Below are 22,187 nucleotides of genomic sequence, written 5' to 3' on the forward strand. Positions count from 1 at the left end.
TATAACCTTTTCACTTCCTACTTTCTATCATACACACATCCACACATTTAGAGTAGTTTAACTCCTCTGCTCCAATTATTAGCTCCTCAAGGGGAAATCCCATGTCTTCTTAATCTTAAAACCCCTAACACAGAGGAGCCTGGGTGGCTCAGTGGGTTAAGCATCTGCCTTCAGCTCAGATCATGATCCCGGGGTCCTGGCCTCAGGAATCTGCTTCTGCCTCTCCCTCTGCCCGTCCCGCTGCTGATGCTCATTCTCTTTCTCTATCAAATAAAATCTTAAAAAAAAAAAAAAAACAACCTAACACAGTATATCACCTATAAATCTAAAGGACTCAATGTACATTAATCTACTCAGGCTAAGCATCAAAGAGGTTAATGAACAAGAGACAAGTCGCCAGGCCAAAATCCACCCAATATCCCTCATCTCCAAAGATTTGAAACAGCTCTCAAGTCAGATCCTATTGTTACTTCCTCCTTGGTGGAAACAGGGAGCGGACTCGGGCAGCTGTAGGGAAATTTGTGAAGGAAGGATTAATATAGGCAAAGAATGAAAGACATGGCTTCCAGTCCATGGTTTTGCCACTAGCTTGCTGTGTGACCTTAGGCACATCACAGAGCGTCTCTGGACCTCCACTTATTCCGCCCTTAATAAGCATGTTGTCATAAATTATTTTATGAGCCCTTCCAGCTCTAACATCTTTCTATGACCCTTGGCCACCATAAGGACCCACATCTGTATGGCAGGTGGAGGGCTGAGAGTACCCCCTCTCAACATATGGCAAGAAGAAGGATGAAGACAAGGACACTTAGACATCCCCTTACACTATTCCTCAATCCTCAAAAAGAAAAAAAGAAACCGTAGCTAATGACTAAGCCAGTCCATTGCCCTCCTAGGAAGGACAACAGCCATAATTTGAATATGGATCTGAAGTAAATAAAAGGAGAAAGATACTGAAATGGATGGTCAATAAATAACTTCCAGTTAAACCTGAATTTTTTCCCACATATGTATACTTTCACAGATCTAGTTCGGGAGTGTTCAAGTTAGCACAACCTGGCCTTAAATACTGTGCAAAACACATAGTAAGCATTTTGCTTTCATTTATGTCGTCAATGGTTTCAATGGGGATGACTCATCCTTCCTCTTTAACACTCTGTTCTAATATGGTTTACTATAAATAATGCAGAGAGAGAGAGAGAGAGAGAGAGAGAGAGGGAGCGGCTGAGGGACTGAACACCAGGCCTCTGCACAGCCAGGTCACTACAGACCCAGGTCCCACAGACAATCCCAAAGTGAGTGCGAGCTTACCCCATCGCCCAGCAGTGGCCCTCATGACAGGAAAGGGAAATGCATCCCTCCACTCTCGGGTATTTAGGACATGTAAGACTGCTATATGCAGATGGGTCAGGGGCTACACAGGGGCTTTAATGCACAAGTTCCTTTAACCTTCTAGAACTTTCCCAAAAACAGAGGTCAGGTGCAAACGCAGGCCACCATGCCTCCTCCCTTAGAGTGTCAAAACTCAACGCATTCTTTTTTAAGATTTTATTTATTTATTCATGAGAGACACAGAGAGAGAGAGGCAGAGACACAGGCAGAGGGAGAAGCAGGCTCCATGCAGGGGGCCCAACATGGGACTTGATCTGAGGTCTCCCGGATCAGGCCGTGGGCTGAAGGCAGTGCTAAACCGCTGGGCCACCCGGGCTGCCGGGTGGTAGATTTTCTTAACAAAAGAAGTGCCTCTTGGGACCCCAAACTCACAGAAGGTCCAAACCACAAATGCAGAAACACTACAACAGTAAGAGGAATCTGCTCCAGGCCGAGGCGATCAGTGGCAGCAGTTGGAAATCACTAGCCCCTCGGCCTCATTCATCTCCCACCTAAGAAATGAGGCCAACATTCATCCTGGGACTGAGCTGACAAGCGTGCTCTGCACATTCTTTCCAGAATCTACCTCTGAAATCAGACCACAGTCATCCGATGTCATCACTCACTATATTCACCAGATCTGTCACCGAATTATTTTGATCATTTCCAAAAGTCAAATCTACCCTCCCAAAGGACAAGGCAAAGGAATGTGGCACAGACCTTGGAAAGGGTTCCAAAGGAGGATCTTCAAAGTGTCTGGGGCTATGGCCACATCACAGGATTAACTGATCACTTATGAGACCCTTAGATTCCCATGCACCTGCATCACTCACCCATTATTTGGTCTGCAGGCTGGTAGCACAGGGCTAGTACTATCATCAATTTGGCAGTGCTCCAAATAAAAGATTTCACTGGTTCCTTCCAGAGTTTCTCCCCTGGGCCACAATAGCAGGTTCTAAAGGGCCTGGTTTGACAGCACCATAGCTCCCATTTACAAAGTACATTCACTGTGCTATGCACTTTACACATTTCATCCACAGAACCACCAAAAAGCGTTGGTCTCACTTTTTCCCCAAAAAAGGAAATAGGGGTTCAGAAAGGCTAAGTAACTTGTTGAAGGCACACAGTAAATTCTGGAACTTAGGTTCTCATCCAGAGCCTCTGCTCTTCCCATCATTCCACACTGTCCCAAGGAAACACCACCTCCAACCACCTCCCAGAAAGCCTAAGCCTTGAGTAAGGAACCCCCCCACCCCCCACCCAGCCCCAATTCCTGGGCCCTAGTTCACTATCTCCAGCACTTCATGGACTTTGTGCTAGCTGTTTCAGCTTCCCGGTATGTCTGTTCCAGTAGACACCCCCTCCTCTGAACAGCCCCCTCCCCGATCTGCAAACATTACAAGGACATCAAAACAAAGTTATCAGTTGGGTTCCTAGCTTTAGCAGCCAGTCCAAACTCTTTTGTTTGACTCTCAGACAGCTTATTGACCAGGTGATGGGGTCAGAAGTTTGCTTTTCACCTAGCCTCCTCCAGAACCAAGCACCTGGCTTGAAGAAGCAAACGCAGGGCAGGTGGGAAAAATCTACCCAGTGGAGATTTCAGATTTATACAGTCAGCAAGCCAAAAAAAAAAAAAAAAAAGAAAAAAGGACTCCCCAGCTGATGACTTGTAGAAACGAAAAGGGGTTAAAGGAGGAAAGGTTAGGAACCACAGAAGCACAAATTTACCTCCACCCTTTCCCCTCCTGTATGAACACAGGCATCAGCAGCCCCCTCGATGGAATGTTCTCAGAGACCCTGCATGTCCACATGAAGGAGGCGGAAAGCCAGTGAGGGCAGGAAGCCGACAGACCGTGTGACATGTGCAGCTGCCTTCCATCAGGTGCCTTCACACATCTCCACCCCGATCTGAGAGAGAGTCCTGGCTCCCCACCTGGTCCCTCCTTCCTCACACACCACCCCTCACCCTGACCCCGACACTTTATCTTTGCCTATTGGGAAAACTGGCATTTATCAAGTAATCTACTCCTCATATATTGTTAAACAGACCACAGGGGTTATCAGTGGAGTTGATACAGGAAGATAAACAGCAACCTCTTATGCAAATAGCACTAACGATGTGGGACAGGCCAGAGGACCAAATCGGAATTTAGGAGGACGTGAATCTTAACGCTTTTCCGAGGTTCCAACCCTGGAAACCGCAGGAGCTTGGAAGAGATTCTCCGGATGGATTCTCCTCTTGCTTTCTCGCAGGGAGGGGCAGCGGGGTGCGTGGATCCCACCTGCTTGGCGAAGAAGAGCCGTAACTTCATGTCTTAGAACTCCTTCCAGTCACCATGGGCTTCACCTCCTTGCAACAGACACTCCATTTTTCTAGGATTTCAGACCCACTGGAACGAGCTCTCGTCAGAAAGGGAGAGAATGGTATTCTCCGAGGTGGGAGTGGGGTCAGAGGGTGGAGGAAAAAACATCCACAGAAAACCAGGGGTTCTGGGTACCTGGCCACGACCAGGGGATGATCCCTCCTCCCTGCTGGGCTCTGCAGATATGCCTCTGCGTGGCAAGAGGCAGGTCCAGGTGGCATCTTTTCAAACCTTTCTCATTATTTGAAGGGCAAACTCACATCAAGAACCAAGAGGTGAGTGGCTCCTAGTGACAAAAGAATTGCATTCAGAGGGACGGAGCAAGCTGCCTCTCACACCAGGCTGCAGGCTGGGGAGGGGGGCAGAATGACAGACTCCAGGGCTGGCCAGAATGAAAGACTGAATGGAATAGCCTAATTTACACAGGAAGTAAGCACTTACCAGACCCTTCATCTCAACACACAAAACCCTCGGCCATATCTGGAAGCAATTACATCCAGTTAACATGATCTGCTTGCCACTAAAATTAACTGCAAACAGAAATATTTTTCACTTTTGCAACAGGGGATGCCAAGGCTTGGCCTATCCCCGCTAGCCCCCGAGCCATTGAATCTAGCTGCTGGGGAATATTTAGCATCTACCCAGCTCAAAAAACAAAAACCACTCTTGTGGCTGTCAGGACACAAAAAAGTAAAATAGTGGATAATTATGAAGGGGGGGGGGAGGTGGCAGTGAAAACCATTGTGCTAGAAATTGAGAAAGGGGCCAGGGGTGTGCACGGGCCCCAAACGGGTGTGCAGCGCTCACAAGTCCAGCCCTGGTTTTCCACACTCAACGTCAAGGGAAGAAAAATGTTTTTAGAGTCACTCGATTTAGCAGCGCTTCACATTGTTTTTAGGTCCCATCTTCATCCCTCTGCCAAGGGGACGGGGGTGGGGGGATGTAGGGAGGTAGACTCGCAAATGTTAGCAGATCCTTAATTTAGCAGAGCATTGAGGGGACAACTGTCACGATTTAACTTCTGCACTGAACACTTCCCATCCCTACTCCATGAACGCCTCGAAGTGGCTTTCACCTGCTCCGAGAGAGGCAGGGGCTGTTATTCATTTGAGACGGGCACAGTTTTTCATGGAGAGGATGGAGGGGTGAACCTGCCTCCTGTGGGCACGTACACCCCGAAACGAGCCACTGTCCCATCTCCCAAGCGCCAGGCCAGCTGCCTGGACACACTGACCACTCCCATCCTTCCTCTCTGCACCTGGCCCGCCAACTGGGTAAGAACTTATTTTTATTTTTTTCCTTGAACTGCTGTCAGTGATGCCAGAGACAGATGGACAGATTTGTTTTAAAGTTCCGGGAGGAAGCATCATCTCCAAATCTCCAAGCCCCGCATCCCTCCACGGGCCCATCATCTCCTCGGGGCCAGGCTCCACGGGCTGCGCCTCCGAGTGCAATTCACTCCCTCGACACCAGGGGCCTTTCACGCGGCAGCAGAGGCAAAGGCAGAAGCAAGCATCCATTTGCCAGACAGCTCACAAACCTCTCTTCTCTAAGAGTCAGGCCAAAGCTTCGCCCAAGAACGAGGTCAAACGCTGCTTTTCTCCGCAAAAAAAAAAAAAAAAAAAAAAAAATCACATTTACAAACATCACTCGCAGGCAGAAGAAGAAAAGGAAGGAACAACGAAAAGCTTCTCTTTGATTCCAAGGCCACGATGGAGGAAGAAAGTCTCGATACATTAGATGGGAAAAAGTGCTAGGCCATTCTTTTCAAAATGTCTTAAAATGATATTACAAGAAAGAAAAGAAAAGAAAAGAAAGAAAGAAAGAGAGAGAGAGAGAGATCCTTTCAGTGAGGGCCACAGGCCATGCCATGTGCCCACCCCGGGCTCTATACTCCAAGTGCATCCTCCTCCTATGGATAATATCAGGGCAGCACCATATACAGTCCACGCCAGGACGGACTCTCAGAGCTGAGGAAGCAAGAGGTAAGGTATTTCTCCAGAGCCACAGAGCTTCTAAGAGGCAGGGGATAAATTCAAACCCACATTCCCAGCTGCCCATCGTTCTGCAGCCGACTCCAGAAACTTCTGACACTGCAGGAATGCAAAACCCAAATTTAATCATCCCCTGAACGCCTCCCCCCCCCCCAGGGAGACAGCTCCCCATTCACGAGTGGGGGTCTCTCCTCCACCCACCCCCAGACTCCCCACACACATCTAGGGACACGCTCCGCTCTGGCACCACACAGCCATCCAGGCATGGAAACGGTTAAGTCGTCCTCACTGAATAAATCAAAAGTTCAAGGCTGCAACATACCACAATGATTCCCTCTTTACATATGACAAGAACCAGAGAGGGGCTGAAATCCCAAGCATCCTGAGCAGCCCGCACAGGTTATGCCGCCAGGGTCAGGGCCGCGGACCTTTAGAGGCAACATTCATTTCCTGAACAGGACAAGTTCTCCTGACCATAAAGCTAATAGGAACTTCCTCGCACGGCGAGCTCCGGCTGACAGGGCTACTTGTCACTGGCCACGCAGGAGGAGAACGCTGGTTCCCATTAGTGGGTTATGATGCCAGGTGCTACTAATAAGGTACATCGGCAAGAAACAAGAGCCTGCTAAGTTGTCTCTCCAACTCTGGAAGTAATCAGGCCCGGGCTTCAGGGTTGGGGAGGGGCCGTATTTAAAGAGAGGGTGGGGGGCTGGGGGGTGGTTTTAGCCACGGTAGACCCCGACAGCATCTAACCTGCTGAATGGCTTAAATAAATACATTTCAAACAATCCCTCTGCATTTCCCCCACCTACCATAAAAGGCTCCCCCAAATTAACACTAATAATGCTTCCCCCAGCACTCCAGGCCTGATGGATCACCGAGGGCCATTACGGTCGGCCACATCTGCTTCTCACTATGGCAAGGAGAGTTGTGCCAACAGGCCTAATGGCATTAAGATCACAACGCTCAGCTAATCCACTTAGAGATGGACACCGGGCAAGGGTGGCAGGGGGCTCGGTGAGTGAGCGGCCCCCCTTGTCAGGCTGGGGTCACAAAGGAAGTGGGAAGCAGGGAGGCAGCCTCACGTGTGAGTCCCTGCTGGGTGTGTTAGGTTACCTGCTACCTCGCTGGGACAGGTTTCAAACCACTTGGAGAGGTACGAGGCTAACCTCACTTCACAGGAGAGGAGCCTGATGATTCCGACAGGTGAAGCCCAGATTCACAAGGTAGCGCCAGCTCTCTCACCCACGTGTGCCTGACACCGGTCTGGCCCTGCACTGCATGCCTGGCCCCCTATAAAGATCGGCCATCTGTCTGTCTTGCTCTTGACATGCCCAGAGATGGTGGTTTGTGTCCCTGTACAACTCCTTACTTAATATTTCTGGGGAATCCAAATGGCCCAAAGGAGTGCCTGACTGGCTCAGTCAGAAGCTCATGAGGCTCTTGATCTGGGGGGGTTGTGAGTTCAAGCCCCAAGTTGGGTGCAGAAATTACTTAAATAGAGAAAGAAACTTTTAAGAGAAGTAAATAAAAATGGCCCGGAAGAGGGGAAAACTCTTAAAAATCATTTCCAACTGGCCTGCAATTTCTCCCCTTCATCGAAATTTCTGTGACCGAATCTTCTAATAACTTTGCCCAGTGATGTCCCACTGGTTCAGGAAGTTCTTCACGCTGTCTAGCTCAGCTTCGTCCTACTGCAAAGCCCAACACAATCCGTTCCTGCTGAAGGAATTCGGGGCTTGAGGGACAGAGTGGAAAGTGAGCTAGGAGCTTAGAACTGAGAAGGTTTTGGCGAGTTTTCAGCCGAAGTTTCCATACCAGCAATAAAGTACTGGATCCCCTGCTTGCAGCTGCACCGATAAGCCTCACGTAGGCAAAACCCGACCATGGTTTTTCCAGACTGAGCCAGCATAAGGACACTGGGGCTTTTAAGGGGAGACAGTAGAAAGGGGGATTTCTGATTATGCTGGCATGAAATTAACAGCAAGGGATTTTTATTTTTGTAAGTGAGTTTCTTTTTCCCTCTCTTTTTCTGGTGTGTGTGTGTGTGTGTGTGTGTGTGTGTGTTTGAGTCAGCGTAAAAGGCCCCATCACTAGAAGCTGGTCTCTTCATGTAAGAGATGGTGTGGTATGAGGCAGTGCTCCCTTCAGTCTTCCCTTGGACATGTCTGTTAACCTCTCACGCTTCCCTCTGCCCATCAGGGAATTTGCAACTAGCATCCCCCTTACAGGGTGGCTAGGGCCTGTAAGGACATCTGGCTCCAAATGCACTTAGCACAGAGGCCGTCAGGTATCAAGCACTGAAACTGCTATTGGCCACATCCACCCTTAGCCGCACCTTGCACTGGCAGGAGTTGGGGGGGGGGGGCTCTAGAATGCCCACCCACTACAAACCACAAGCCCACCCCTCCCTCAGTAAGCTGGGGCCTGTGTTCCTCATCTCTGCCTCGGCCACGGGGATCTGCTTGCCTGGCCACAGGCACCGGCTGCTGGACACTGGGTGAGACTGTTCGGTATTTGGAACTCCTGCTGGTGGAGCGCTGCCCAGCTAAATTTAAATGAGAACTGCAATGACTCATCAGGCCTCAGGTCAATAGGACAAAGAGTACCCTAGCCACCAGGGTACAGAAGATGAGCTTTGGGGGGCCGGGGCAGAAGGTGATGCAGGTGCTCACAGGGTGTCAGCCCCACACAGTGCCTGACGTGCACTTTTTACGGTGCTCTATGAACTGACACCTCTGAGCGGAAGCAGGACCCAGATGACATAAACGCATTTCTTGCCCTGCACCACCAGTGTGCCATTTCACAAGAGCTGTAAAAAGACAACAGCAAACACCTCCAGAGCACTTACTTGGTGCCACCACTCCTTGCACTTGACAAACATTTGCTGATGAATCTTTGTAACAAACAACTCAGTGGGTAGGTGCTGTTGTTATTTCCATTTTACCAAGGACCAAATAGACACAGAAAGGTTAAGTAACACAACCACAGTCACACAGCCGGTAAGCGGTAAAATCAGGATTCTGGCCCTGAAAGTCTAATTTGCTTGAGATGCACGTTTACTACATGTAAAACATCAGAGGGGCGGCAGTGGGGATGCCCCGGGAAATTTTTCTTTCTACCAGAACAACTGCCATCGAGTCAGGACGTCCACCTAACACCACCGACACAGAACCTAAGAAAACCTCCCATTATCAAGGAAAATTCAGTAACCCTCCAGTGGGCACACTGAGGCACGCCTGTATTCATTTAGCGAGATTCTGGAGTCTTTCCATTGGACTTGTTTTAAAGTCATTAATTTAAAAAAAAAATTTTTTTTAAGTGATTGGAAATGTTTTTCCCCTGAATTAGCAAGAAATAAAAGAGTTGTGAATGGAGTTTGATTTTAACAGTTTAGGATAATCACTATTTTAAAGATTCATAAATAGAGTTCCTAGAACAAGCAGGAGGCGAACGTGTCACTGAAGTGTTCTTCCTTCCTCTCCCTCCAGCAATTAGCAGCTCCATCCAATAGTGACAGCAAATTAAAATGGGACTTTTCTCACTGAGATGAAAGAACAGGCCACTTCCCCTCCCCTGGAAAGAAAACGAAAGAAATCGTCTTCAAAATGTCCCAGAGTTCAGTCTCGATCCCATTTAATACTTACTCCGTAAGTATTAAAAAACGAAGTCAGAGCGGACAGGAACAGACCAGAGGGACCCCCTATTTTCACTGGCTGACTGCCAATCCAGATTCCCAGACAGAGCAAAATGCAATTAGCCAAAAGGACCTCGAGAAGATGGGAGAGCAGCATGGATTAAGAGAACTTTTTTTAAGAAGTCAACAATTGAGAAACAGTTCATCTGAGCACCTCATTTTATGAACAAAGGCGTTAAGCTCAGAATGGGAAAGAGCCCAACAATGGTCACGGAGCTAAAAACCACAAAGTGGAGTCTAGAGGCCTGGCCTCCACCCCAGCTGGGCACCACACCACAGAGCCTCCTGCCATCTTCCCAACTTCACAACTACCGACCTCTCCAAAAGCTAGATTTCCAGGAGCTTATACACATAAGTCATTCATCACCCCCAAAAGGACACTTCCTGGAAATAGAAATGGGTTCAGAAAGGATTTGGGCAAATCTGTGAATGACAGAACAGCCACAAATAGCTACTCAGAGACGTCGGGCTTCACACCTGACCTTTAAGATTGACGTCAAGGAAGATAGCTGTGGCCTCTAACGGTGGTATCTTAGGGATGGTGCTGGCACCTAAAGACTAGGTCAGATGGATCTGCCCCAGAAGGGCAGTGCCCATGTGCTTATATGGCCTGGCGCAGAGCACTCAGGGCTGGGCATCAGAAGGAGAGCTGGGCTCCTGACCCTTATCCATTTATAGCTATGTGACCTTGGGCAAGTCACATATTGGCTCCAAAGCTCATTTTCCTCGTCTGCAAGGTGATGCTGAACATGGTCCACGATCCCGGATCCAAAACTCTTGGCTACTACAGAAATCCAAATTGTTTGTATTTCAGGAAGATACTACAGAGCCCACCGTGTTTGCCAATCCCAGAGGAGTCTAGGGAAGCACTCTGTAATCAAACACATTAATATTTTTGCAGCAAAACATATGAATATTCAAAATAGGCAGGATAAATATAGTCTCACATCAGTTCAGATCAGGTTTTGCCACTAAATGAGCTGCACAAAACCTTTTAGCTTTCAGAGTTTCTCAGACTTCATATTCACAGATATGGAATGATGGACTTGCTCAGGGGAGGCTGCAGGGTGAGGAGAGAGAGAGAAAGTCATCAAAAGTACTGGGCAAAGAAGAAAGTGCTACAAATGATCCAAGGCACTGTTAATATTACCGTCGTTGCTGTCGTTATTCTACAGCACATTCCCAGCAGAGCTGGGTCTGACCTCAGAGGTGCCTAAAGCCGGCAGGATGATGAAAGGGGTCCAAGAGTAAGAGAGTAAGGGCAACTGCTAAGCTCCCCAAAGTGGCTGAAACCAAGGTCAACAGCTGCTGGCCCTTTACATGGTCAACCACGGAAAACAGAGCAGCGGGCCACCTGAGAGAGACCAAGGCAAGGAGCCAGGCAGAAATTGGTCATCTCGACTATGTGGTTCGTGCACCCTAGAGCTGGTCCTAAGAAGCAGCCTGGAAGGGCGGCACACATGGGCCTGGGGAGCTGGCTGAGATCCGTCCTTGTGCTTCCCGAGCTTCCCTTCAAGAACCAGGCAAGAGGTCCTAATTGTGTGTGTGTGTGTGTGTGTGTGTGTGTGTGTGTGTGTGTTTGCAGGATTCAGGCCTTAACCAATCTAAGGGTCTGCTGTAGAAGATTCAGAGTTATGCTATATGTTGGCAAATTGAACTCCAATAAAAAGAAATTTTAAAAAAATTAAAATTAAAATTAAAAACAAAAAAGAAGATTCAGAGTCCCCGGGAAACCAGACCCAGCTCTGTTTCTGCAGCACTCAATTCAGAAACACATTCAGACCAGGCTGTGTGAGCCTGGGAAGACTGGGGGCTCAGAATGAGGACCATGTTCACACCTAAGTCAACCATACCGACAGCCGTAATCTTATCAACCCATGTATATACCTTTGAGAAGGAGAAGGTAGGTACACCTGGCTCAGGTGAGCTGGTCCCTAGCTCATCCCTAGCTTCTCAGACCCAGATAAGCCGACATGCAGAACAGCTCCAGCCTTGCAGGCGCAGAGAGAGAGAAAAAAAGAAAGATGAAGCTAAAGAAGCAGAGTCCAATCTTCCAGAAGCCTGCTGGGGCCCTCCCTCCCTCAGATCCTATCCTCTGTGATGGGAGCACACCACAGAAGGTTGTGGCGTCCAGAACCTGGATCTGGGTTCTGCACCTGCCTGCAGAATGCCACTGGTCTTTGGGGTCTGTGAACTTTCTGGATCCTTCAGATAAGTAAGTCCCATTTAATTTACCCAAGGAGCCTCTGTCCTGTCTTCCCATCAGTCCACGACTACAGGTGATGCTGCTATGCTGTTCCTGCCGAGCACCAAGCTCTGCAGAGACCACATCTTTGCGAGTGTCTCCTGTCTGCAGCTCTCTCCCTCACCAGCCTGGGACTCAAGCAGCCTCATGACCCGATTCAGACCCAACTCTCCCACCTGTGTACCTTTCCTGCCCTCTCCCCCTTCTCCTCCTCCCCTCCATGCCCTTCTGCTCCCTGGGGATCCAGCACCAAGAATTGTCAGGTACCTTAACCTCTAACAACACTTTAGTCTATGGCTTAAAAGTAAAATAAAATGAAACCTGTAGCCTGTTGTTTTGTCATGTTCATCGCTGCTGTTTACAGCCAATCCCACAGCATCCTGATGTCAAAGTCTCCCCTTCAGACTATTTTGTCTCACCCTTTTATTTGTACTAGAGGTTGTGATGTATGGGGACGTACAGAGAACAGGAATTAGGGAAGTGGCACCATAATCCAGGAGTTCTGAGGGAGAGAGGAAAAAACCTCCCACCGAGTGCACCTAACCAGAAGCCAGGGGGTGGCCACAGGAACCTTTTTATGCCTCCTTGATTTCTTCAATCCCGTGGCTTTCCACCCAAGGCTCTGCCCAGGCTATAGTTTCTTGGGCTGCAGCAGCTTACTTTGTGCCCTAGTCAAAAGCACATTTGCCGTGTCAGCAGCCCGCAGCTGAGGATCCCTGGACCAGTGCCCTCCCCTTCCTAAGCTCACAGGGATGGGGACATTTTCCGCACTGCCTCCTGGCCAGCAGAGCCCCAAGGGAAGGCAGCGCCGTGGATACTACTCTCTAGACTTCAGAGTCAAGGGAGGCAATCCAGAGACCTGAACAAAACGGGGGACCGATAGGTCAGTGCATCACCTGCACACTTACCGTGTGCCACTAGCTCACCACTCTAGGGATTTCTGGAGGTTACTTCATCAATTCGGCACCATGCTCCACTGACCCTCTCCATTTTAATTTTTTTAAGTGGGCTCCATACCCAGCACAGAGCCCAACACGGGCTAGAACTCATGACCCTGAGATCAAGACCTGAGCTGGGATCAAGCATCAGGATACTTGACCAAATGAATCACCTAGACGCCGCATCTCTGTTTGAAAAAGTAAAACAAAGCTCAGGAAGGTTACATAACTATCCCAAGTTCTCACGGCGAGATGAAGCTAGTTCCATGGCCCATCCTCCGCGCAGTGTAATAAAGCCAGGCCTCCACCTCTCTCCAGAGGACAGAGGGTCCCACAGAACGGGTGCCTGGACTTTCTGGGGGCAGGTATCTTCTGTAGCCCACCCAGGTATAGAAACAACCAGGACCAGAAGAGAGGCAGAAATAGAATTACTTTCCACCGTACTCCACTTCCCATAGCACCTATCTGAAATAATTCACATCTAGAAAAGATGATAAATCTATCCAGTCAAGTTTGGGGAGGGGGGCTTCCTCTTTCGGAAAGTTTGAACGAAAAACAAACACATCCTTGGTCTATTTCCGAGTGGTACAAGCATCAAGAAGACACACCTTGCTGGTGGTTATTTTTTGTGCCCGCCGGAAAAATCCGGCTACATTTAGCTCAGCAGCAATTTCCACGAAGTCAGTCTCAGAGCCACGGATCAGTCAGTGTCGGAGCAGGTTCCAGCTGGGTTTGGGGTAGTCAGCCAACCTCCAGAGGCCTCCCCGGCCCCCACACCCTCTCACATCCCCTTCTCCTGTACCTGACCCAGCAACAGAGAACAGTTGGAGGAAAAGGGTTGCTAAAGTACAGAATCCCCCCAAGATCAATAAAACAGCAGGCGAGAGGGTGTACAGGAAATGTTATTGTGGATGGCAACCAAAGGGGACTCCCTGACACCATTCACCTGACCCTGGGACCAGATGGCAAAATGATGGGCACATGGTCACAAGAGATCCAAGTAAAAGCCAAACCCACTACTGAGTCCATCCATATTTACTCCCTCATGATGAGCAATTCTCAAAACCCTCTGTTCTGTAGACGTGATCCTTTTCAGTGCCAAGTGACTGCAAGAGGTGGCAAAGTACAAGGCGACTAAGTGTGAATCCAACCCTGTCTCTTATGATCTATAGGCGACCCCAGGAAAAGGTCTGAGCATCTTCCTACCTGGAAGGAAAACATCACCCAGCTCAGAGGACTGTTGTCACAAAAACGTGACTCCATCTAAAGCAGTCAGTCTTGCACCAGGCACGTATGTCCTAAGAGCTCAACAAATGGTCATTTCACAGAGGAAAAAAAAAAACAGAAGCCAGAGGAGAGCCAATGCTAGCCCAAAGTTGCATTTAATTCAACCTTGAGATAGGATAAGAATAAGACTGCAAGGCTGCAACATTGAAACTCTCGTACCCATCCTTCCCCCTTGAATTTAAATCAACTCCCTCTGAATGTGTTTGCAGGGGCAGAGAATGAGGAAGGAGAGGAAGCAACATTCCTGGTGATAAATGGTCACCAGGAATGACGTGTAGAACCTGCAGCTGCTCACACGGCCTAAGCAGTGTCCAGCCCCTCCCATGCTCCAGAGCTGCACACTGCCAGCCTCGGCAGGGAGCACTGCCCAGGGACCTGGGGACCTGAAACCAGGCAACACAGCCAGATCCAGACCATGGAAGACCCTCTACCCCAATCCCACTTGCCCTTCTCCCTCCCTCTGGTTTATTAGTCACTCCAGGTAAAGGCAACCAGACCCAACGACAGAAGGACCAGAAGAGTGCTCAAACGCAACGAGAAAGAGAAGAGAGCCTGGTAAGAGGCTGGGCCCCTGAGTTCCCCAACGCTCAGGAAAGACCCAAGGCCCTCTTGCCACATTTGAAGATTATGTACCCCACCCCACCCCGCCCTGCCATCAGGACTTAGAGAAATCATTTTTTGTTTTGTTTTGTTTTGTTTTTAACAAAGAACAGGGAGGACAGGGGAGCCAGGCCCCAGGGCTTGGGAGAAGCTGGGCATGAAGGCAGGGTGTCAGAGCTGAAAGTCTGGGGCTAGGGTGTGGGGTGCGGGGCTGGAGTGGACCCTACCTGTGCTGCTCCACAGCCTCGTTATCAGGAAGCTCCACCCCACACACGCTGCACTGCTCCCCGATGGTCCGGCTCTCCGACTTCATGCCCACAGCCAGCTCACCCAGTTTGTTGAACAGCTCCCTCTGGATGAAGCCCTGGGGCAGCAGCCCCCCGTAGGTGCTGAAGTCCATGGACACAGCCAGGGCAGGCTGCACGTGGAGACCAGGAGTCATTGAGGAGGGCATGCTCAACACGGCGTCGGCCTTGTGGTTGGGCAATACGGAGTAGATGCCCAGATGTTTCTCAGCGGGGGGCGCAGGGTGCTCCGGTCGGCCGGGGGGCCCCTGGCCAGCCTCGGTTGGAGGCGGCAGCTGCTCAGCGCTCTCCTCACGCCCGTAATGCAGCTCCCGAGCACTGGTGATGACGCTGCTCCGAGTTGGGGTCCCGGGCCCCTCTTTGCCTCTCTCTTCCACTTTGTCCCCCACGGCACCCACCACACTGGACTCGGTGGCCCCAGGGCTGTCCTGGCCAGGCGCCTCATCCACCTGCATCATCTCGGTCTTCACCTCAGCCACCGCAGTGTGCCGCCCACCCCCAGTCATTGCTGGCTCCTCGGGCCCTGCGGGAGGCTGAAGAGCTCCCTGGAGGAGAGACTGTCCTATGGTCATCAAACTGTCCACCGCGGCCTTGGTGGGACTCATGGCTGAAGGACCGAATGAAGTGGAGACTGAGGGGCTCTGGTCCACCAGGGGTCCGGGGAGGCTCTGTGCAGCCACACTGGCATACCCACTCTCCTCGCTGGAATGCTTCGAGATGAAGATGTTCTTGAGGTACCGGGCTCTGCGGTCCTCTTCCTCCTCGGCCCCACCATCAGCCATGGTGGCCTCCGTGTCATTGTCATCTGAGGCCTGGATGGTCTCCAGGATCTTCAGGCACTGTTCCTCCAGGTACTCGATCTCTAAGATCTCGGCTGCGTACAGCAGGTCATCCAGGTCCTCCGCCTTGGCCTGCAGCGTGGCCGTGTACGCGTACTCCAGAATCTGCTGGAAGGTCTTCGGCGACAGGAAGTCCAGAGTATAGTGCTGGCTGTTGCGGTGGAAGAGGATCTCAAACATCTTGCTGGTACAGGCCAGCACAGTCCGGTGGGCGTGGAACTCCTGGCTGTCCACCATGATGACCACATCGCACAGCGTCCCGGCCAGCCGCATCTGGTTGGCCTTACACAGGAGGCCTGTGGGGTGGCTGGGGTTCTGCAGCTGGATCATGCCCATCTTCGTCAGATCCATGGCGCTCCCCTCGGCTTAGGCATGAGGCTCTCTTTCCTTTCTGGCTCTGCGTGCGTGGCGGGGCTGGGTAGGTGTCTGGGCCGAGCAAGAGGGCTGGAGGGGATAAGGGAGAGGCGGGGGAAAAAAAATGAGAGAACAAAAGATAGGTTAGTGTCCCAGAATGCAAGGAGTCAAACCACACAGCACCCCCATAGCCCCCTAGTAATAAGACAGCCTGGGCGATTTTCACCAGGGCGGAAGGCGGGAGGGGAGGAAGCTTCCTATAACCTAGCACATCTGCCTTTACAAGCCCAGGTACAAAGAGAGTCAAGAAAAGGTCCTGCCACAGCATAAGCTTCGTTCACTGCTCTGTGATGTCCGTCAGATGAAGCGAAATGGGAATTACAGTGAAGTCTTGGGAATCCTTGGCTTTCTTGAAGTCTGAGGGTAGGTTCCCATACAGGGCCAAGATGCATGATGAGAAAGTGCCGGCACACACTCTTAAGTAAGAATTTGACCCCTTCCTCTAGTCCACTGAAGCCCTGGATTTCACGTTCAACCCCTGTGCAGTAAACCTCAGCTTCTCAACAAAGTCTCTCTACGTTGTGCCTCACCGTGGCAGCCGGAGGAGCACAGGCAAGCCTACCTGGGGCTAGCAGCCGACAGTCCTGGCCCATGGAAACCTCTGAGCAAGGGCTCTCCTCTCTGGCCCATCCCACCCCCAGCCAGTGCCTCCTAGGCCTCTGCCCCTCCACTCTTCTCAGGGCTGCAAGAGACTGACCCACTCATGCCCTGACCACTGCCCCCCTCCCTGCCCAGGCAACAACGGGAACACACACACCTGTAACCCTCACACTAGTCTGGCTTGCCTCCACCCATAGGTGCCTCAGAGCTACTGCAGGGGTAATCCAAAATCTGGCCTGTGTGTGCACATGGGCATGCATGTGCACGCAGCAGCCAGAGGGGGAGAGTCAACACGTGTGCACACACTTATAGGAGATGTCAACCTACCTCCTGCCCACGAGTGCCCAGCAGACAAGAGGATCTCTAAGATGTGGGGGAACAGGCTATGAAAGATCTAGAGAGAAAGATCATAGAAAACATGTACCCCGGCAGCCAGGTGCGCACATGCCGAGTACATGAACTCCAAGCATGTCCCACAGGCTCCCAAGTCCTGTGCCCAGGAGCCAGAGCGGGCGCTGGACGTGGCTTGGAGGCACCAGAAGTGATAGTGGTGCAGCATCTACTGCGTGTGTTAGAAACGGGAGGAAGAGAGAACAGGCTGGGAAACAAAGGCCTCTCCCAAAGAGCTGTTTGGGATCAGTAGCAGGGCTCTGGGAGTCCCTAGCCGATTTAAAGTGTTAGAAAGACATCATCACCCAGACCGAGGTGCCCCCCCAGCCTCTGCCTTGCCGTGGCCAAGGCTGCAGTGCAACGAACGGGGAGCCCAGCAGAGCACAGGCTCTCCCCGGCTCTTGAAGCACTGCCTGCCTCCGCCCCCAAAAGGAGCCCTATTGGCTCCAGAGCCACAGATCTCACGCGGAAAGGGTTAACAGGGCTGCAGGTCGGGACACTTCTGCTGCCCACCCTGGGGGGGGACTAAGGCCATCCAGAGTGAAGCTGCCGCTCGTCCGCGCCGTCCGCCGCGCGCGCGCTGCCGTCAGCCCGAGGGGCTTCGGGGAACGAGGAGGGGCCACCGAGGATTGGAAGCCGGGCCCCCCGCAGTCCCTCCGCGGTGCCGGCGCCCTGGGCCCCGCGGGACCCCAGGGTGCTCCGGGCCGGCCGACCCGCACCCTCGGCTCGGCGGCGCGGGCTGCAGCGCCCGGCCCCGCGGGCGGGGGGACGCCGGCGCCGACCCGCTGCGGCTCCGGCTCCGGCTCCGGGGATCGGTCTCGCTCGCACGCGCCCCAGTCCCAGCCGCCCCCACGGAGACTTGGACGCGACTTCGGCAAACTTGGGGAAGCAACTTTTCCCGGGGAGCCAGACCGCAGCGAGAAAAGGGGCCGCGTCAGGCAGAGGAGGAGCGAAAGGGAGCCGGGCGCGAGGCAGGGTCCGGGCGGGCTGGGCGCCTGGGCGCGAGCGGGCGCGAGCGGGCGCGAGGAGGCGGACCCGCCCCGCGCCCGGGGGAAGCACAAAAGCCCGACAGCGGCTTGGGGAAGGAGAGGCCAGCAGGGAGCCGCCGGCCCTCCCCGCCGGCCCGGCCGTGGCCCCCGGCGGCCACCGGCAGGCTGCCCGGCGCGGCACGGGGCGAGCGCCCGGGGAGCCGCGAGGCACCGCTGCAGGCGCGTCCGTGCGCGCCAGGGGTCCGCGGGGCGCCGCCGAGCGCACCGGAGCGCGTGCGGGAGCCCTGGGGGCGCGCGGGGAGCTGCGGCCGCCCGGCCTGGGGGACGCGTCCCGACGCATCAGGTGCGGAGCCCGGGCACCCCCGAGCGCCGCCCGGAGCGCACCGCCGGCTCCCGCCCGCGGCCGGTCCCGCCGAGAGCCGCGGAGGGCCCGGAGCCCGAAGACCCCGCGGAGCCCCGCCACGGCCGCCCCTCCCCCGCCCCGCGAAACGGGGGGGGTCAAGCCCAATCAGGGGGGAAAAGGACCCCAGCACGTTTTTCAAAGAGAAAGCGGTAAGCCCAAGTGGATCGAGCCCGCTCCCCTCCGCCCCGGTCCGCTCCTCGGAGCCCCGGATTCCAGCCTCGCAGCCGGCCGGCAGACAGGCACAGAGAGACCGCAACCCCGTCGCGCCCGCACCGGCCGCGCCCCGGGGAGCGCCCTCCGGCTCCGGCTCCGGCTCCGGCTCCCGCTCCCGCTCCCGCTCCCGCTCCCGCTCCCGCTCCCGCTCCCGCTCCCGCTCCCGCCGGTACAAAGCCTCCGGCTCCCCGACCCCCGCCCGCGCCCTCCGCGCCGCGGGCCGCTCGGCCCCCACCTCCCGCCCGGCCGTGCCGGGAGCGGAGGGGCCGGGGAGGCGGCTGCGCCCACGCTGACAGCGGGGGCTCCCCTCGCAGCCGACCCCAGCCCGCGGCGGCCGCGGCAGGACGGGAACAAGCCGAGCGGCCGGAGGGAGCGCGCCCCCCGACCTCTCCGGCCCCGGCGCCCGGCGCGCCCCCGGCGAGCGGTGCGCCCCCGCCGGCCCCGCACTCACCGCCGCCGCCCGGGCGCCGCGGGCGGGTGTGCGCGCCTGGGGGTGTGCGCCGCGCCGGGCCGGCTGCGGCCGGGAACTGTTGCTCGCGTCTCAGAATCACGGCGGCAGCGGCGGCAGCGCCCGGCAGTTCGCAGTACCCGCTCTCATCGCCCTCAACTCCTCTCTGCTGCGAGGTTAGCAAATCACCACCGGCTGCGGCGCCTCCGCCGCGTCCCACGTCAACGCCGAGCCCCCTCCCCTGCGAGGCCCCGGCGCCTCTCCATCTTTAGTGCTGGCGGCCGAGCCGGCGCGCTGCCCACAGCGGCCCCCCTCCCCCCTCCCCCCCTCCCCTCCCCCCCCCTCCCCTCCCCCTTCCCTCCCCCTTCCCTCCCCCTTCCCTCCCCCGCCCGCGCCGTCCCCGGCCTCAGCCCGCCCACCCCCCCCGGACTGGCCGAGCCCGCGCGCGCTCCCCGCCCCACCCTCCCCTCCCCTCCCGTCCCCTCCCCCGCCCTCCCCGCCCCCTCCCCTCCCCTCCCCGCGCACCGCGCTCCGGGCTTCGCCTGACATCTAGCTGCTGCCGGGGCGCCGCCGCTCGCCGCTCACCGCTCGCCGCTCGCCGCTCGCCGCTCACCGCCCGGGCGGAGGGAGGAGGGAGCTCGCGGAGAGCAGTGCCCGGGACTCGGGACCCTTGGGGGGGTGGGGGGCAGCTCCCACCTTCCACCCCAGGTTTTTTTCTTTCCTCTGGACGCGGGTTTTCTTCTTCCCTGCCGCCCCGGGCGCGGAGTTTCGGCCCCGGCTCCAGTGTGTGCCCCAACCCCGCGTGTGTCATCTCGCCTTTCACTTTGCTCCGGGCTCGGGGCCGCCTCCCCGGGGCCGCGACATCGGTGGCCGGAGGTCCCTTCCGCGGCCCGAGCCCGGGCCTTCTGTGCCTCCAGGCGCCGGGCATCCGGATCGCGAGACGTCTCCGGGCGCGGTTCCCAGGCCCTGGGGAGCTGGTGCCGGAGGGCCACGGGGATCAGCCGCCCAGGGGACACCCCTCCCCCGTCTTAGCTGCCGGGATCCCGGAGGCCCAGAGCAACTTTTCTCTCCCCGGAGTCTTGAGCATCCCCTGGGCTCTGCTCCCTTCCTTGCCCTCCCGCCCCTAAGCCCCCCCCTCCCGGGAACCTGGTTGGAGACGGATCCCGAGAACCGCGTCCTGCTCAGCGCAAAGCCTTCAGGGGGCGAGTGAAAGCTGGAAAAAGCTCCAGAGCCCCCAAAAGAAGAGCCCCTTCCTCTCGGCGGGCCTCTCCACTCCAGGGGGAGGGGGGGAGTTGAGATCACTAACCTCAGGGTAGAGAAGCCAGAGGAAATCTACCCTTCCTCGGGCGGTGGGCAGCGGAGAGACCCCTGCTAACCCCCTTTCCCTGGAGCTTAGCGGAGGTAGGGCGCACGCAAGAGGTGGAAGCTCTCTCTTGAACATCAGCCTTGGTGGCTGGCTAACGTCTGGGATCGTTGGGGTGAGCCTGGTGGTGGAGAGCGCCCTCCCTGGGTCTCCGGACAGTCAGCCCTGGAGGTCATGCGGTCTTAGCCTCGCGGGGGCTTCACTCAGGGAGACCTGAATCCCCACGTTCTGTCCCTGACACACTGGCGAGTCAAAGATTTGCTCAGGACTCATATAATCACGGTGTTTGTCTCCGGTACTGCCCCAGATCTAGAGTCAGGCCCCAAGAACTGTAGGGTCACAGAAGGTGGCAGACACCAACTAGAGGCAAAAATCTGCTTCTGGGCCCCGGAAGGCCAGAGTGCAAAGTGCTTAGGATCACAAGAACAGGCAAAGGGGGAATAGTCCCAGGGACAGGCAGCTCCATCCCTGCAAGCATGATCCTGTCTCCCAGCATGGTCCTGTCTCCCAGGGAAAGGGCTCAGCCCTGCTGGAGTCAGAAGACAGAAGAGGGCAGAGAAGGACACTTCAAAGTGGAGGGAGGGAGCCAATGACCCTCTGATAGCCCTGAACACAGCAACACCTAACACATCCCTGGAAGGAACAGTCTGGTCCCCGGGTATCGATTCTGATTAACAATAGAGAGCCAGGGCAGCCCGGGTGGCTCAGCGGTTTAGCGCCGCCTTCAGCCCAGGGCGTGATCCTGGAGACTGGGGATCGAGTCCCACATCGGGCTCCCTGCACGGAGCCTGCTTCTCCCGCTGCCTGTGTCTCTGCCCCTCTCTCTGTGTGTCTCTCATGAATAAATAAATAAAATCTTTAAAAAAAAAAAAACAATAGAGAGCCAGCTGGGTTATGGACTGATTACCTAGCTAAGGTCTATGCTATCTTCAAGAGGAAGGCATTTAAAGAAAGTTAAGAAAGCACTGGTCGGCCAGGAGAGCAGGAGGAGAGGGATAGAAGAAGAGAAGAAAGACTCTGCTAGAGCCTCAATGGGAAAGAAGAAACCATCTTTGAACTTGTAGAGTCTCTGCCCGGAGATGGTGCCTGTGCGAAGGTTGCTGCCCTGCCATCCACATCCACCTACCAGCCCCTCCTAAGTGCAGAAGCAGGAGAAGCACACAATTAACCCTTGATCTTAATCTCCTATTAATCCTCAAATGAGAGAAAGAGAGAAGCCTTGGAAACAATGGGAGAACAGGAACAATCCCTCCATGGCCCTGCCTCCCCCCCACTCCATGCCATATTCACTCGATGTGAAAATCTCCCCTTGCTTCATAAACCCTGCCCATTAAAAAGCCCAGCCCTTGTTAGTAAGTGTTAAAGAGAGATTAATGCCTGAATTTAAGAGGTGGAGAAGGTAACAAAAAGGAGGAAGGCAGGCGAGGCTGTGGGCTGAGAGCCAGCATTGGGCTCCAAGCGTTTCCACTTAGCGCTGAAGGCTGGCTGCACAGCAGTTTGATAAGGTTTATTGGGCCCAGATAAAGCAGCAGCAGCTCCCCCACCAAAACTGGCACCATTTATAGCCAGAGCTATGTCCTTGGGTCCCCCGAAAGGCTGATGAGAATCCCCAGTTCAGAGATTTCATATAGCGGCACCTAAAAACAAGCAGGATGGAAAATTATAGGAGAAAACTCTCTCTCTTTCACTCTCACTCTCTCTTTCTCTCTCTGATGTTCATGTATTTGT

The 22,187-nt window shown here is 54.3% G+C and overlaps 1 protein-coding gene across 4 annotated transcripts in view; it reads right to left on the reverse strand.

Moving 5' to 3' along the window:
• The window catches only part of ZBTB16 (zinc finger and BTB domain containing 16), a 187,641-nt gene extending 167,214 nt beyond the window's left edge, over window positions 1–20,427 (reverse strand). Inside the window, exons 1-3 of one of the 4 annotated variants that reach the window (XM_041769801.1) lie at window positions 19,100–19,443; window positions 16,981–17,047; window positions 14,723–16,083 (exon numbers count right to left, since the gene is read on the reverse strand). In XM_041769801.1, the coding sequence (XP_041625735.1) occupies window positions 14,723–15,990 (1,268 nt within the window). In that variant the 5' untranslated portion in view covers window positions 15,991–16,083; window positions 16,981–17,047; window positions 19,100–19,443. Of the gene's footprint in view, window positions 1–14,722; window positions 16,084–16,980; window positions 17,048–17,556; window positions 17,692–19,099; window positions 19,444–20,402 lie in introns of those variants that run through there. The other 3 variants (XM_041769802.1, XM_041769803.1, XM_041769800.1) reach the window with 3 other exon arrangements.
• Between the last annotated feature and the right edge of the window lie 1,760 nt (window positions 20,428–22,187).

The sequence above is a fragment of the Vulpes lagopus genome, chromosome 10 (genome assembly GCF_018345385.1).
Source record: "Vulpes lagopus strain Blue_001 chromosome 10, ASM1834538v1, whole genome shotgun sequence".
Classification (NCBI taxonomy): domain Eukaryota; kingdom Metazoa; phylum Chordata; class Mammalia; order Carnivora; family Canidae; genus Vulpes; species Vulpes lagopus.